This window comes from Acartia tonsa, chromosome 10 (genome assembly GCF_053477335.1).
Source record: "Acartia tonsa isolate MP-2025a chromosome 10, ASM5347733v1, whole genome shotgun sequence".
NCBI lineage: Eukaryota > Metazoa > Arthropoda > Copepoda > Calanoida > Acartiidae > Acartia > Acartia tonsa.
This window is the reverse complement of record NC_137269.1, coordinates 49,651,839-49,668,349: the sequence shown is the minus strand read 5'-3', so window position 1 is coordinate 49,668,349 and position 16,511 is coordinate 49,651,839. Positions and strand designations below refer to the sequence as shown.

Genomic DNA, 16,511 nt, shown 5'->3' with positions numbered 1-16,511 from the left:
GACTTCTTGTTTGTTTTTTACCTCTTTTATAACCCTTTAATGACGAAAAACCGGTTTGAGTACAAAAATGCTTTAAAATACTTAAAAATTTACTTTTACTTTTATTGTAACATACATGTTTTTCTGATTATTTTAGTGAAAAAAACGATTTTTTTTGTAAAAATTAGACATTAGACAAAATAGATATAGACTAGTATGCAATAAAAAAAATAGAATTCAATTCATCACAAATTCTCTAAAACATGGTCACAATACTAAATCAAAGATATTTACACATAATTTAGGTTAGGTTTCAATGGCTAAAAATAGATTTTTCCACATTTATATTTCAGGGGGAAGATTCAAAGGATACTTTTACATCTTTAATTCCTGTGGTTAGGGTGGGTTAATCAGGATACATATCAATTTACTGGTATTATCCTCTTAGGATTTTTGAAAACTTTGAAACCCACCCTCCGACAAAACTATGAAACTTGGCTGACAACAAATAAAATAGGAAAAGTGAAGCTCTGGAAAGGTACGACAGACGAACATTAACTCTTGTAGAGTGTCAGAATAGAATATACAAAATTTGAATATAAAAGTTTTGACAAAATTATACGTAAATTTGTTACAAAACTTCTTAAATACAGAATTCTGTTTAAGGACATACTGACATTCTTAGGACTTGATTATAGAGATGCTTCGCTCCAAATATTGTACCTTATTGTAATAGGAATTAGTAATCCAAGATCAGACCAACGGATGATTTTATCACATATAAAATTTTTGTTAAAAAAGTAAAAGATTAACATGTTTAAAATGGACGTACGGACATTCTGGTAACAATTATAGAGTTGCTACGCTTTCTAAATCGTACCTAACTACTACAGGAATCATCATTTAAAGTTTGAAATTGATAGGACAATTCTAACATGCCTAAAATAATGAAAAAAGCTATTCGTTACGGACGAACTGACGAACCAACCAACCCTAATTATAGAAAAGCTTCGCTTTTAAAAACTAGAATGACAACATCTATAAAAGCGAAGCTCTGAAACAGTAGGACAAAACCAAGACTCATATAAAAACAATCAAGGATGACAACATCCATAAGTAGCGAAGCTCAAAAATGATGGACAGTGTCATCAAATAAACATGAAACTTGATAAAATAGGGTAATAAAGAAACCTTTAAATCTAGGAATCAATCTGGCACTGCAATTAATAAACAAATCTTAATGAAACTTGATGGAAAAATTTAGAATATAAGCAAATTCAATCCCTTATAATTTCAGCCGTCAATCCTGACAAGGAATAGAGAAAATCCCGAAAACCTAAATCGATCTATCCCCCCAATTTATAGACAAATCTTAATAAAATTTGGTAAAAATATGTATAATGTAAAATTGATTAATCCCTAAAAAATTTGAGCCCTCTATCTTGAAAAGGAGTTGAGAAAATCATGAAAACGTAAAAACCTAGGATCGATCTAGCACCCCAAATAACAGACAGATGGACAAAACAATGTATATCTTAGATGCGCATATATAATGGGAATCTTCACTAAAAATTTCAGCTGTCTATCTTTTATAGGAGCTGAGAAAATTACGTTTCCCCCAAAACGTTTCTTATGGACAGACGGACATACGGACATTTCAAATTATAGAGTAGCTTCACTACACAAAAGATTAAATGCACACTAAGTGCATTAAATAATGGACATATTTTTTGTTTTAGTTATAGAGAATCCTTACACCTTATGAATAACTATGGCCTTGGTGTTATTTTTTATTGTTAGGTAAACAGTGGAATTATTCATTTTCTTAAGGATCGCAGCTACTCGCTATCAAGATTGTGTCTGTCCTTTATTAGCATTTGAATTACAAAATTTAACAACAAATTATACAGGAAAAGGCATAAAAAAGGCTCATAGAAAAATAAAGAAGATTAGATACACTGAGTGTAACTACTAATGAATGTTTTTGTTATTTTAGTTATAGAGAAGAATATATCTGGCCTTGGTGTTAAACTTTTATGCTTAGGTAGGTGTAAAATTAGTCATTTTTATAATCAAAGCTGTGTCTAGAGTGTGTTACTCACCCTTTTTTATTATTCCCTTTTTTACACTTCCGTGTCAATAAAAAATGGATCACATATAGTATATATCTTAAAGAAATATTCTAACAGTATGTTAGTTTTATATAAAGTGCATTTTAAGCACAGATAACCCCACCCCTTTATTTGAAAATGAAGGGGGTGTTTCCATGCCTAACCCCAGTGGGAAGCCAAGTAAAGTACTCAATAAAACCCAACCTAACCTGACCTAGAGAAATAATCAAATGAAAATCTAACCTATTGTGTTTTAAAGCTAGTGTATATATACTTATTAACTAAGGACTATGCCTCTAGAGTTACTTGAAATGGTGGGGGGTTGATCTCGACCCCCTATTTTTTTATTTTAGTAAAAAGAAAATAGGCGGGGTAGGACAGGGGTGTCCAAGCTTTTTTTGGGGGGGATAAATTTTTTTTAAGGGGGGAGTAATTCGTGTTTTAGGGGTGGGGGTAAATTTTTTTTTTTTAATTTAAAATTTGCTTGGGGGGGGGGGGGTAATTACCCCCCTGAAATCTGTTGGCAGGGGTAAATTTTGTTTACCCCCCCAAAAAAAATTTACCCCCGGCGTAAAATTTTTGGAGAGTGGTAAACAAAATTTTATTAAATATTTAGTATTAAAAATGCGCGTGAAGCGGCAAAAATATTTTTTGTTAGAGATCTTTTATTTTTTAGGGGGGGGGGGGGTATTTACCTCCCCAAATTGTTTGGGGTGGTAACTACCCCCTCCCAAATGGTTGGAAGTGCCTACGGTACCTCCAGGGTAGGGGTAAATTTTAAATGGGGGGGGGGGGGGTTAAAATGAAAAAAATTTTGGTTGTTCACCCCAAAATTCGTTTGGGGGGGGGGGTAATCCCCACTTTACCCCCCCCCCCCTTGGACGTCTCTGGGGTAGGATTTTCCCCAAATAAGGTTATAAACCTTCCAAGGACCTATGCAATTCTATACTGTAAATGAGAACCATTTAGTTTTAGCGGTTATCAAAATCCTCTGGTACAGACAGACACAGATCTTGTTACTTTCATATAAAAATAAACGTATTTATTGTTTAGGTACAGAGGGGCTCCTACGAAAATAAGCTTGGCCTTCATTATTATCTTTATTGTGTAAGTAAGAGGTAAAATAAAATTATTAGCTCTTATATTCTATAACTTAAGTGTATCTGTGTACACGTCTGTATATTCCTCTTTTTCTATATACTTGCGACCACGACCCAAGATAATCAAATTCCCTTTGAATTTTTGGGTACTTTTTAAAATCTGTATTGGTTGGTTCAAGCTAGCAATGTCGAAACTTTTAATGTATACATGAGGTATTTTGTTTATCATGATAGTGAGTGAACAAAAAATTATCGTCCATTGTCTTTTCCCTTAAAATTCCTGTACTTGCCCAACAGTTTTTTATTGCCTAAATAAAAAGAATCATGGTGTTCAAGTTTGTAATTATAAATTAAATTTTCTAAAAAATATATATATTAAATATATCTACAATTCTAAAATTTTTATTTTGTCTGAAGCTATTAATATACTAGTTTAGATTGGTTGTTATGTATAGGTAAGCTTTATAAATGTCTTTTGGGGAGGGGGTTTTGGCTATTTTCCTGACCTCATAGATCTTTCCCTAGAGGCAATGCTATAAGGTGTATGTGTGAATGTCTATAAAGATCTTGTAAATTGTTAGACAAATCGTTTTAGATAAGTTTTAGCTTTGGTCCGAGGTAGGATTAATGCTATTCAGAGTAAGGGGGGTGGGACGAACCATCCAAACAAATTTATCCAATAAAAAAGATATCAAAAAGCTTTTTCTATTATATTACAAAGTAATGAAATTTCTCTCTCTCTCTATCTATCTTTTCAGATAAAGCTTAAGATCTTGCTAACCGCTGGACCAATTAGGTTATGTAACATGTTTATATAAAATATACTAACTTGTAATTTCTTGGTACTAGGCTATTTTATTACAAGGATGAGACACCACTCCCCCCAAAAAATATATTGTCTCTAACAAAAAATAAAAATAGAAAAAGTAGACAAAAAATGTGTAAATTTGGCAACCTTAACATTCATTACTAATATAATATACTCTGACTCAGTGCATTAGTTGCTTTGAAAGATGAAATATCATTCCAGTTTGTGTTTATTTTATCATAAACGAATAAATTGAAAACAGTTTACTCTGTTAGTCATAAGATTTGTTCAGACTTATTTATACATATACTATATTATTAGGTGATACAAGAGGTATGAATAGTTATTTATCTCCTCAAATTATAAAAAGTTTTCAACATATATTGAAGCTATACGTGATTTTTGAGAACTGTTTCTAATCCAGCTGATATTGATCGGTTTTAAAGCCATACTGGTAATATTATTAAAACTTGAAAAGTAAATGAAAAAATCCCATTATCCTATTATATAATCTACAAGCGTTTACACCCCTAGAAGTATCCAGGGGCACTTAAGGTGACCCGCCAACTCTCAATTTCAGTTTTAGAAAGAAAAAAGTAAAAAAAATGGGGGGGGGATTTTTTTCTAGGAGAGATTTATCTTGGGATGGCGAAGATACCCTCCCCCAAAATAGTTAAAAACCTTCTCTGGATCTATAAGAAGCTTCACTCTAAAAAAAACCATATCGACTCAGCGGTTAACAAGATCCTTTGCTATAGACCAAAAAGCTTACTACTTTATATTATAGGACAAGTGACTACCCCCCTAGGGGCACTTGAGTAGGGGGGAATTAAATCCCAAAACCTATGTTTTTAATTTAGATTTTTAAACTAAAAATTTGGGGGAGAGGGGGAGGCAACCCCCCCAAAAACTGTAAAAGTATACTACCATTTTTTTAAAGCTAAAGATCTCGGTAACCACTGCACCAATTGGGCTCTACTCTTCTAGGGAATATAACTCGTTTTAAGCTATTTTCTTGGGAGATGTGCTTCCCATTACGTCTTAGGGCAAAGCCCCTATAGGCTACGGGCTAAGCCACTAGTATAAATTTAATTATTGATTGATGTTTTTGTTATTTTAGTTGTAGAGAAGCTTTGCTGCCAAGTAAAATTTGGCCTTGGGTTTATCTTTTGTTGTTAGAAAGCAGTAAAATTATTAATTTTCATAAGTAGCGCAGCTACCCATTGATCAGATTATGTCAGTCTATGTAACTATTAACGAATGTTTTTGTTATTTTAGTTATAGAGAAGCTTTGCTACTAAGCAGAAATTGGTCTTATCTTTTGATATAAGGTAAGCAGTAAAATTATACATTATAATAAGAAGCGCAGCTATTCTATAATTATGTCTGTCCCTTCCTTGTTTTATCATTTTAAAACTTTTTATTGGCCTTTGAATTACTAAATCTCACAACAAATCATATAGGAAAAGTCATAAAACCAAGACTCTTAAAAAAAATATTGTATTAATGGACATATTTTTTATTTTAGTTACAGAGAAGCTCTGCTCCTTAGAATAACTTGGCCATAGTGTTATCTTCTGTTGTTAGGTAAGTTGTGAAATTATACATTTTCGTAATAGTGCAGCTTCTTACATTTTAATTTTCTTACGCCAATAAGAAATTATTATATGCAAATATATAAAGTGTATTCCTAAGTAAAAATAAAATTAAATTTGTACAAGGCTACCCAGAGCCCAATATAACCTAACTCAACCTGACTTAACCCTTAACGGTCGGAGGGGATGGGGGGCGTTGAACGCCCCCCCCCCCCTTTCCGGTTTTTTCTATCTCATTTTCTGTGTGTAAAAGATAAAGGGCCCAAACTGCGTGACTTTTAAAATATGGGTATGACACATAACTGAGAGTTGAAATTTTTTTATTATCTCCATCCTGGCGGGCACAGGATAACAGCAAACCTGGCAGGGTCATCCAGGTAAAATGCAAAATATTTTTTTTGACTTAATAAGCATTTTATCTTACCAAAATACAAAAATATCCTCTAGTAGTACATCCTCATATGAAATACAGATGTTCAAGTCAATTTCAGGTTCCAGGTATGATCCTCCAGGTCTCTAGAAATCTTTAAAAGGCTCCTGTGGCCGCAATTTTTGACTTAGAGACTTCAAATTTTTAACTTAGGCTTTTCTTTAATGTCTACATAACGTATTAAAATTTCACAAAGATCTGCCGCCGTTTTCCCGCCGACCGCCGACTGCGGCGGATGGCAGCTGCCAAATACAGCTGCGGCCGCTGAAATTTATGTTTTGATATTACTAATATAAAATATAGATAAAAATAAACATTTTCTGCAAAAAAAATTGTTCTTCTAGCTTCAAAAATAAGAAAATTACACCCGTTTGAAATTTTTGAGTAAAAAAGGACCTAAAAACAAAGGTTATTAAATAAAAGGGTGAAGGAAGCGAAAATTGACTTTGACTCACTTAAGGTCAGAAATCCAGTATCAATCAGGGGACTTGCACAAAAATGTTTAGCCCTCTAGCTCTAATAGGAACTTAGATAATAGGGGGCGGCGTTGAACACCCCCCCCCTCCCCCCTGACCGATTAAGGTGCGGCAAGGGGCCCGACTGTTAAGGGTTAAAGTAACAAACAAAAAAACAACTGTACAATGTTTAGAGTCAGCTATATTTTTTAATGGACATATTTATTGTTTAGGTTCAGAGAAGCTTTACTCATTGGCCTTGGAGTTATCTGTATAAGTAAGAGGTAAAATAAAACTATTAGTAACACAACTATTCTATAACTGATATATATCTGTTTCTCTTTATTTATATACTTAAAGCAACGCCCCAAGAGGCCTGTAGGGACACTTAAGGGAAGTTTACCCTCCTCTTATAATTTTAGTACTAAATTTTGGGGGCAATTTGTTTCTATGGTCAATTTAAATTGGAAAGGTTAACTGAGGTACCCATATTAGTTTTAAACTTTCTCTGGACCTATAAGAAGCTTAGATGTAAGGGAGACCCATATTTCATCAGCAGGTAGTAAGATCCGTGGCAAGAGACAGACAGACACACAGATATCCTTTTTCTTCTACAACAGAAGGGGTAATTTGTGTATCATCCTTAAAGATGTACATCAATTTATGGGTCATTGCCTTTTTCTGTTATATCCCCCCTGTCAATAAAAAAATGAATGTTTATTATCTACTTTTATTTTGGAGGTAATGAGTAGTTTTGCTCCTAACAATTACTTTATCCTTTGTGTATAATTATATTTTCTAATTTGTTTCATCTTTATCATGAAATATGAACCTGATCATACACACCCTGCCTTAACCATTTAAAGGATAGAAAAAATTTACCATCAAAACGGACAATGCAGCGTTCAAATAGGACCTAGTGCCAAGTAGAATCCATTGAGCATGAAATCCTAGCTGCTCCTTCTTGGCTGAAATTTCATTTTTAAGATTGAAGGTGAAAAACACTTAATAAACCCAATATACAAGGTAATTTTACTTTTAATACAGGAAGAAAAAATGTGTTTCTGTAAATTGTGCTCAATATGATACTTTTGTGACACAAATAAAATCTTATTAATGTGAAATCAATAAAGCAGTTGTCTCAAATTTAGTTAACTTGTCTTTGTGTTTTAATTGTTTTTTTTTAATCTCAAACATTTGGGTATAGAATTCTTTGCAAATTGTGTATGTGATAAAATAGAGATAATCTAGAAACGCACTTTCTAAATCAGCCAATAGGATAACTGGCGAAGAGAAATTTGGCTATTTTATTGGTTGTACAGATTTTTGCATGGAAGAGATGGAGAGTTTTCATTTTGTGTGCAAAATGTTTAAAAGAAAATATTTGCATTTCTTAGAATAAAGCTTTGAAAAGGTAAAACCCATTCTGTAAGAATTTCTTTCTTTCCTTGTTTAAAGTAGAGCATATAGGTATTAAAGCGTATATAATAAGTCAACTATGAATAGTTGCATTTCAAATTGTTGAAATTCCTTTGCTGTATTACTCAAATGGATCATCCATAACCAAACTGATCACATGTTTTTGTCTTTTAGAATTTCAACAGATTACATGACCTGTTTGACAAACTAGTTATACTTTATGTATATGGCTAAGATATGATTTAAAGGTTTTTTGAATACTGTATGATAATCCACGGAGCTAATTTTCTTTTACTTTTTAAAGTACTCTTCTAAAATGAAGATTGAAACTTAAGTCTGCCTTTCTTGAACAGGGAATCTTAGGCTTTAACACAAATCACTCTAGAAGTGACTAAGAATCCAGTTTGCCTAAATGCATGTTAAAATCATCAACCAGGCTCTCATATCTTCAGATGTCAGCTGGTTTTGAGCTTAAACTAGTATTAATTACTTTCTAAAGCTTTGTTTACAATCAATGTACAGTTTAAATTTGAGTTAAACTTCGGCTTTGTCAAGTTCAGATTGTATTGAATTTCTTCCAAAAATTCATGTTTATTAATGAATTTTTTAGCTTTAAAAGGTGTACCATGATAACCTTTTGAAACAAAAACGCTTAATTAAAGGGTTCTTTAACTATAAGACTTGCCTTTGCTGTGCTGTGGCAATGTTTATCATGATTGAGATCTTCAGTGAATTTGATGTAAAAGATCAACATCTCTAAATGGTACTTAACATTGAGGATAAGGAAAGAACTTCTGGATGTCTGAGGAACTAAAGCAATCAAATTTTTTTGTAATCAGACACTATCCAATAAAATTTAACTTACTTAGATCAAATATAAATCAAAAGTTGCTGTTTGATTCAACCATATCAGAAACAAGAACTTGTAGATTTTGTAGGTTGGGGCTTATTGCCATTAAACATACCAGTTTAAGGATCATTTTCCCAGCTAAAGTCTTGTGAAAATATAATATCACACACTTAGAAGAATCTATAACTCCATCTATTGGGATTTATATTAGCACTCAGCACAGACCTTAGGTTTCACCAAAGCATCAAGTTTTTATTATTAAGCGGAAAGCTTTACAGCAGTTTAATATAGAAGAGAACTTGAAAAAAGAATTAGTTACATTTCACAAAGATACCTACCTTATTAATTGGTCTTCAATTTCATTAACAAATTCATATCAGAAATTTTAATAGAAACTGATTTATTACAAATTATTACTTGGCAGTTTATTAGAATTATATAGAATATTATAGAAATATTAACTATACAGTTAAGTAATCCTATAACCTGTATGTCATATCTTAGCACTATAATCATCTAAAATATCTCTGGTCCTATACTTTTTCAGCTTAAAATAGAAATTCTAGCAGACAAACACCTTTGTTTATTTTTTGTTATGCATGATCCATTCCAGTAATACAGCAAAGAAATTTTTCAACAATATGATTTCTAAAAAGCTAACTTTGTCTTAAGAAATGCAAAAAAAATATCTATTTTCTGTCAAAACCTTTACACATTTCTACCAATAACTTAGCCAGATTGTTCTTCCATGGTTATTCTATTGGCTGATTTAGAGAGTATGTCTCTAAATTTTCTCTATTCTTAATAAGTAAAGAATACTATACCTTAATGTTTGATATTAAAAAAAAACAATTAAAACACTAAGACAAGTTAACCAAATTTGAGTCAAATCACTACTGTTTCTTTAATTTTACATTAATAAGATTTTATTTGTGTCACAAAAGTATCCTATTGAGCAAAATTTACAAAAACACCTTTGTGCTTCCTGTATTAAAAGTAGAATTACCTTGTATATTGGGTGAATTGAGTGTTTTTCACCTTCAATCTTAAAAATGAAATTTCTGCCAAGAAGCAGCAGCTAGGATTTCATGCTCAATGGATTCTACTTGGCACTAGGTCCTATTTGAACGCTGCATTGTCCGTTTTGATGGTAAATTTTTTCTATCCTTTAAATGGTTTAGGCAGGGTGTGCATAATATAACACAAAAATACTTTTCATGGACATCAACACAAGAACAACTACTTTCCATAATTGGATAAAATTATTGTAGTACTTGAAGTTAATTTTAGTAGCTTCACTATCATTATTTAGCAAGAAGAAAGGAAAGTACTCAAAATTGGGATTTATTAAAGGAAATATAACTGAACTTTATTTTGATTTAGTTTTTACTAAACTTCTCTCAATTTTAGGCAGTTCTATTGACAAGAGAGTTGTGTTGAAAACAAACTGGTTACAGAACAACAAATATAGAAACTGGCAGATCCTTTTGACTCAGGGGCTGCTACAACAAAAGCTGGGAGTGCTGTTACTGCTCCTGCAAAGAATAAACTTAAATGCAATGAGATAGCTATATACTGGGTCAAGGTAAGTCTTGCCATATATAGTCTTTGCAAAAGTGTCAGAACTTTCCCCCCCCCCCCTCTTAACAATAATTTAAAGACCATAATTCTTTGAATTAAAATGTGATCATCTATAATACAAAGTAGAACGATGCCTGTCTGTCTGTCTGTCCGTCCGTCCGTCTGTCTGTCTGTCCGTCCCTTAAGATCTTGGTAACCACTGAACCGATCGGATTCTACTCTTCAAGGAATATACGTACTGTTCCTGTGGTGGTATTAGGCTATTTTCTTGGGGGGTGGGACACCCCCAACCCCCCCCCCCCCCAAAACAAAACCCCCCATATTTTTTTTTTTTTTTTTTTCGTAGGGGATTTCCTTGGTCCTTTTACGTATTTCGCCCAATTTTTTTATTATCACCTCTTGGAGCAAAGCCCCTAGAGGCTAGGAGCGAAGCCGCTAGTCTTATTATATAAAGTAGTAAAATTTTTTTTGTCTGTAGCGAAGGATCTTGCTAATCACTGACCCGATATGGTTCTACTTTACATTAAAGTTTCCTATAGGTCCTAAGGTGGTTTTAGGCTATTTTATTTTATAGATAAAGTCTGGGTATGGAGTTAAGCTATTTTTCTGCCCTTATTTATCCTTTAGAATAGAGCCTCTAGATGCTAGGGGCGCAGCCGCTTGTATATATTAAAGAGCGATGCTTTTTTATCATTATTAACAGTGAGTTTTTCTATAATTCGAGTTGGTCAGTCTGTTCGTCCGGAACGGATAGCTCATTTCGGTTTGAAACTTCATATGGTGATTCCTCCCGTAGTAAGGTACAATTTAGAGAGCGTAGCAACACTATATTCAATACCAGAATGTCCGTATGTCCATTTTAAACATGTCGTTTTTTACTTTTTAACAACAAATTTGTATGTGATGTTATTATCCGATTTTTGGAATACTGATTCCTAGGACAACAAAATACAATTTCATAAGTGAAGCATCTCTATAATCACCTTCTAAAAATGTATTTATGTCCTTAATTATCCTATATTTCAGCAGTTTTTAACAAATTTACTTACAATTTTTTCGACTTTTATATATTGATTAATGAGTTCTGACAATCTACAGGTGTTAAACTTCATTTTTCAATTGTTTCAGAGCTTCGCTTTTTGGATGTTGTCATTCTTGTTTTTTAATGTCCATTTTTGGGGCGTCCAAATAATTATTGTTTGGAGGGAACAGGGGGCATAACTCCTTCTTTCACTCAATTAAATGAGAGTGCGATCTAAATTTATGATCCTAGTATGTTACTGCAATTTTCAAACTTAATCTTATTAATATAAATATAGTTTTTAATTGAAATTAACAGGGTTTAGAAGCTGCGGGTAAGCCTCAGTGAAATCGTCATATTATAACTCTAAAATTAAGCTGGATATCTAAACATGTTTCTTAACAGCCATTCTCCTGATTAAAATCTTTATTTTGTACACCTGCGAAATTTGAGGCTTGTGTGCGGCTGTCGATCCCTTGAAATTACTATTCTTAGCCCAATATAAGAAAACTGTATATTCTTTGATAACAGCTGATTAAGTAAACAATATTTCCTTTTGATAAAAAAATATCTTTTTTTGCAAAAATCATGTTTTAATTTTTTTTTTAAAGTTTTACAGATTAAAAAAAATAAAAATAAATAATTTTTATTTTACACCTTTTTTTATTTTGCTGCCTTAATAAGGAAATATTTGAGATATTTGAATCGGCTTAATGCAATTTTTTTCTTTTTTTATGATTATTCAATACATATGAAAAAGTAACATTCAAAAATCTCGCCACAAGAAGATTTAACAAACAAAACATTTATTTTGAGTACGATTTGATTTTTAAGTTTTAGAAAAACTATAGACATTTTTAAAGTTAAGTGTTTGTTTACATTTTGAAAAAATAATTTTGCCCTGTTCTATTTAATTAGAACTTTTCAAACAAACTTCATTTTAAAAAAGATTAATATTTTTTAATGTTTTTAAAAACATATTACTTTAGATTGGTTAAAAGTTTATTTTTCTATGTGATTTAGGTGTTGCAATTTTTTTTGCAAATTACGTTTTTTGGCTTTTTATTCAAATAAGTTGCACAATTCTGGTTTTACTGTATAAATTTATTAAATGACTTCAGAAAAACATATTATAATCCTTACATTTACTTTTTTTTCTAACAATCTGTTTTTAGGAGACTTTTTATATTGCTGACAAAAATGGCATTATTCTGCAAAAAAATATTTTTTTTTTGCAAAGAAGGTGTATCAACTATTTTTTTTATAGCTAGCCGGTTCTTTTAGTAAGTAGTAGATGTAAAATTTTTCACAGAATTCAGATATGCAATCGGTTTTTTTGTAGACCTCTTATTTTTTAAGTAATTTAAGTTTAAAAAAAAAAAAAATTAAGTCGATTTTAAGGTACTAAAATGCAACAAAAAAAAAGAAAGAAAATGGTCATTATGAACAAAAATAGTACACCTTACTTTTTCAATTCTGTCAGGTAATTATTGAAAAAATCGATTTTTTTAAACCCACGAGAATAAAAACTTTGAACTTAATTTTATTATTTCACAAATAAAAAAATATGGGTTCATATATACCATTAGAATCAGAAAAATATTACGAATCCATTGTAAGCAAAATTGAAAAAAAAAGTTTACAATATAGTATATAAACTACAATAAAAGGAATTATATGAAAATATCATATTATGTTGTACAGGCAACGTCTTAATTCTTCAATTGAGTATAAAAATGGGAAGGGGGTAAAGAGGGGGTAAAAAAGGGAAGACAATAGTGTTGTCTGAACAAAAAAAATAATTGGCCATTTCTGTAATTTTTTAATTTTTTAATTTTTTTCAATTTTGCTTACAATGGATTCGTAATATTTTTCTGATTCTAATGGTATATATGAACCCATGTTTTTTATGTCTGTTTGAGAAAATATTTAGGTCTAAAGTTTTTATTATACCGAGGTTAAAAAAATAGATTTTTTCAATAATTACTCAACAGAATTTTAAAAGTAAGGTGTCAAATTAAAGATCTTACTATTTTTGTTCTTACTGACCATTTTCTTCTTTTATTTTGTTGCGTTTTAGTACCTTAAAACCGACTTAATTATTTTTTTTTTAAAACTTATATTACTTAAAAAATAAGAGGTCTACAAAAAAAACCGATTGCATATTTGAATTCTATGAAAAATTTTACATCTACTACTTACTAAAAGAACCGGCTAGCTATAAAAAAAAAGTTGATACAACTTCTTTAAAGATATGAAAGTATTTAATAAATGGTTAACTTTAATTTTTTTTAGCAAAATGGATTATTGTTTCTTATAAGATGAAAATAAGGTATCGCAAATATTTGTTGCAAATTTTAATGCGATTTTATTGCAAAAAGGAGGACATAGGATTTTAGTTTTAACAGATTATGATTCTGGACCCAAAATTACATAGGACTGAAGTTTTTGTTTGTTGATTGCTGAAAGTTAAAGTTTCTTGTTCTAGAATGGCTATGTGTTAAGTATAAGATCTCATTAACAGCTGCAATTTAATTCTTCATTACAGTGAGGCTTCAAATAACTCTTGAAAAGATTATTATTTATTTCATGGCAGGGAAGTAAATCAACTTGAACAATACTAAAGATTGGTGGCCAATACAATTATTGAAAAAAATAATAATTTGCAAGAACTGAGAGATTAAAGATCAAAAATGTATTTAAAAATGGTCATTAATGTTATTGTGTTAAATAAAATTAGATTTTAATAAAAATAAAAATTGCTTATTTCTATTGGATAGAAGAGCTCCGAGATTACTTGTGCATTTAGTTAAATAATCTTAAATTTCTTTATTTAGAAATGGAGGAATTAGGCAGTGGAACTGAAATGGATGAAAACACAGGTTGTGCAGGTCCTGGTAGTGATTCTAAAAAGGTATGTATTCTGTATTTAGTCATTAAAATTATACAAAGATATTTTATGACTTTAACAAAATATTAAAAATTGCTAGGCTACAATGTTAATTATCAATCAATTAGAAACCCCATTCAGAAACATTGAACTTTAGTAAAAATATGATGCTATTTTCTGCTGCTTTCTAGCAAAAGTCAAAATTCCACTCTATTAATATCTACATAGAAAATAATGATTTCAATCTTACATAAATATATTTTACCCAGTTTTTTTTAAAAATGAGTTAGTTATTTGCTTTTAGAAAAAAGACCTAAAATTTAAGATTGCTAAATTAAGGGGTTAAGTGGACATGATTATATTATAGTCAGAAATTATTTGGAAAGGGACCTAAATGATAAGTGTTAACACAGAATGATATTTAGAAGCAAGTTGAGATTGAGTCTACAATTTCTTCTACCAATTGTACTTGTGGATTAGAATTTGGAGTTTTCCCTTTATCATCACAAGATTCTCAATCATCAAGTTTAGCTGAAGAATTTGGTAAAATGAGTATAAACTTTCATGGCGCTGCAGGAGAAGAACAAAGAATATTAGTTAAAGATAAGATTGAAGAGATAAAACAGAAAGTAGCTGATTATTATTTTGATCCTGGCTGTAAGGTTATAGCTATTCCAAATCATTTTGTAACACCCAAGAAACCGACTGTGTTAGGAAACAAGGGAAGGGAAAAGCAAGATGCTCAGATTTTGGATAAACATCTTGAAGAACGTTTACATCATGAGCTTGTCAATGCAGCAAGAGAATCAAATTTAGAGGCTTTCATACTCAATAGTTTTCAATCGGGTGATTGTATAAAACAATTAGTTGAAAGAGGGAAAGGAAAAAGAGGAAAGGATAAATATGCAGAAATTAATGAGTATGAGAAAAGAGTGATGAAGATCCTTGACATTGAAGAGTATTCAGATAAAGAACTTGAGTCTTGTATTGAGGAACATAAAAAGTGGAGGGAAAATCCATTAAAATTTCAAAACCCACAGAACTGGCTGTTTAAACAGGAATGATAATATTTCATATGATAAACTACATTTTTTTCATTAAAACCATATATTCACTTAATCATTTAAGGCGTAATTATTTTATTTTGATCAATTAAATGATCTTAATTTGAGATATCTAAAACTTACTTTTCATCAAACTTGCTAAAAATTCTTTTTTGTCTTTCTATTGTGTTCTTTTTTATTCAATCATAATATTAGTTAATATTTAAACAACAACAAAAAATTAAAACATGTGAAATATTAGCTTCATTTATGTTAGGTGCTAAAAAGTCAGGTAGATAGAAAACGTTGCAATAATGAATCAAAGCAACAGGCTATAGCTGCTGAGAACAATCAATCTGTTTTTCAGAATATTATCACTGAAAGCTCAAACAAAGATCAGTGTTCTTCTAGTCCAAGTCCTAAAAGTAAAAAGTTGTCTAATACAATTGAAAATACATTCCTATACAAGATCCCTGATAATAAACTGAGAAACTTTTACAAATATCAGTTTTATAATTTTAGCCTGCAAGAAAAAAAGACTGAATGGGACACCATCATGATAATTCCTAAGCATAATGCTATTTTCAATATAGAGGTTAAACTTGGACCTAAAGATCAAGGAGATAAACTCAAACTACTTAAAGATGCTTCAGATCAAACAAAACAGCACTTTTCTTTCATACAGAAATTGTTTGGAGGTATGCTTTCCAAAGATTGGGTGTTTGTCAGAGCTGCCTGTGTTCCTTATTTGACCATTCTTGAAGAAACCACGACTCCCTGTGTCAACTGTCAAAAATTCATTCTACAAGATGAAGATGTTAATAATGTAAAACCATGGTTGAAGCACGTATCTGAACACAAACTTGTTACATCTGATGATCATGATAAGACAGTATATGAAGAACTTGTAGCTGAATTAATATATCACATTTCAATAAAGGAGTCAAGTAAATTTGATAAGCTAGTATCAGATCCATTGACAATTAGCAGAGAAACTGAGAAAGCATTCACTGGAAAAACTGATGGAATATCAGGAGAAAGCTCTATTCCTAAAAATATGCTAACTGATGAACAACTAGAATTAATGGGAAGGACTGAAAGAATATCCGGCGAAAGCTCTGCTCCTAAAAATATACTAACTGATGAACAACTAGCATTAACAGGACTTTCAGGAGAAGGTAATGTTCCTAAGAATATGTTAACTGATGAACAATTAAAATTCTTAGAAA

At 31.1% G+C, this 16,511-nt stretch overlaps 1 protein-coding gene across 1 annotated transcript; it reads left to right on the top strand.

Annotated features, from left to right (window-relative positions):
* The first annotated feature begins 5,514 nt into the window (after positions 1 to 5,514).
* LOC145329291 (uncharacterized) lies at positions 5,515 to 15,309 on the top strand. Its single transcript, XM_080173348.1, has 5 exons — positions 5,515 to 5,585; positions 6,712 to 6,762; positions 10,158 to 10,332; positions 14,187 to 14,263; positions 14,665 to 15,309. The coding sequence occupies exons 4-5, from the start codon at positions 14,189 to 14,191 to the stop codon at positions 15,301 to 15,303; spliced, it is 714 nt and encodes a 237-aa protein (XP_080029474.1). The 5' UTR covers positions 5,515 to 5,585; positions 6,712 to 6,762; positions 10,158 to 10,332; positions 14,187 to 14,188; the 3' UTR covers positions 15,304 to 15,309.
* Positions 15,310 to 16,511: the final 1,202 nt, after the last annotated feature.

What these genes read in the sequence shown, in the direction of transcription:
- LOC145329291 (XM_080173348.1), top strand. Translation starts at nt 14,189, where the DNA reads ATGGAGGAATTAGGCAGTGGAACTGAAATGGATGAAAACACAGGTTGT. An exon ending in CTGGTAGTGATTCTAAAAAG is followed by an intron (nt 14,264 to 14,664) that starts GTATGTATTCTG and finishes AATGATATTTAG; the next exon opens with AAGCAAGTTGAGATTGAGTC.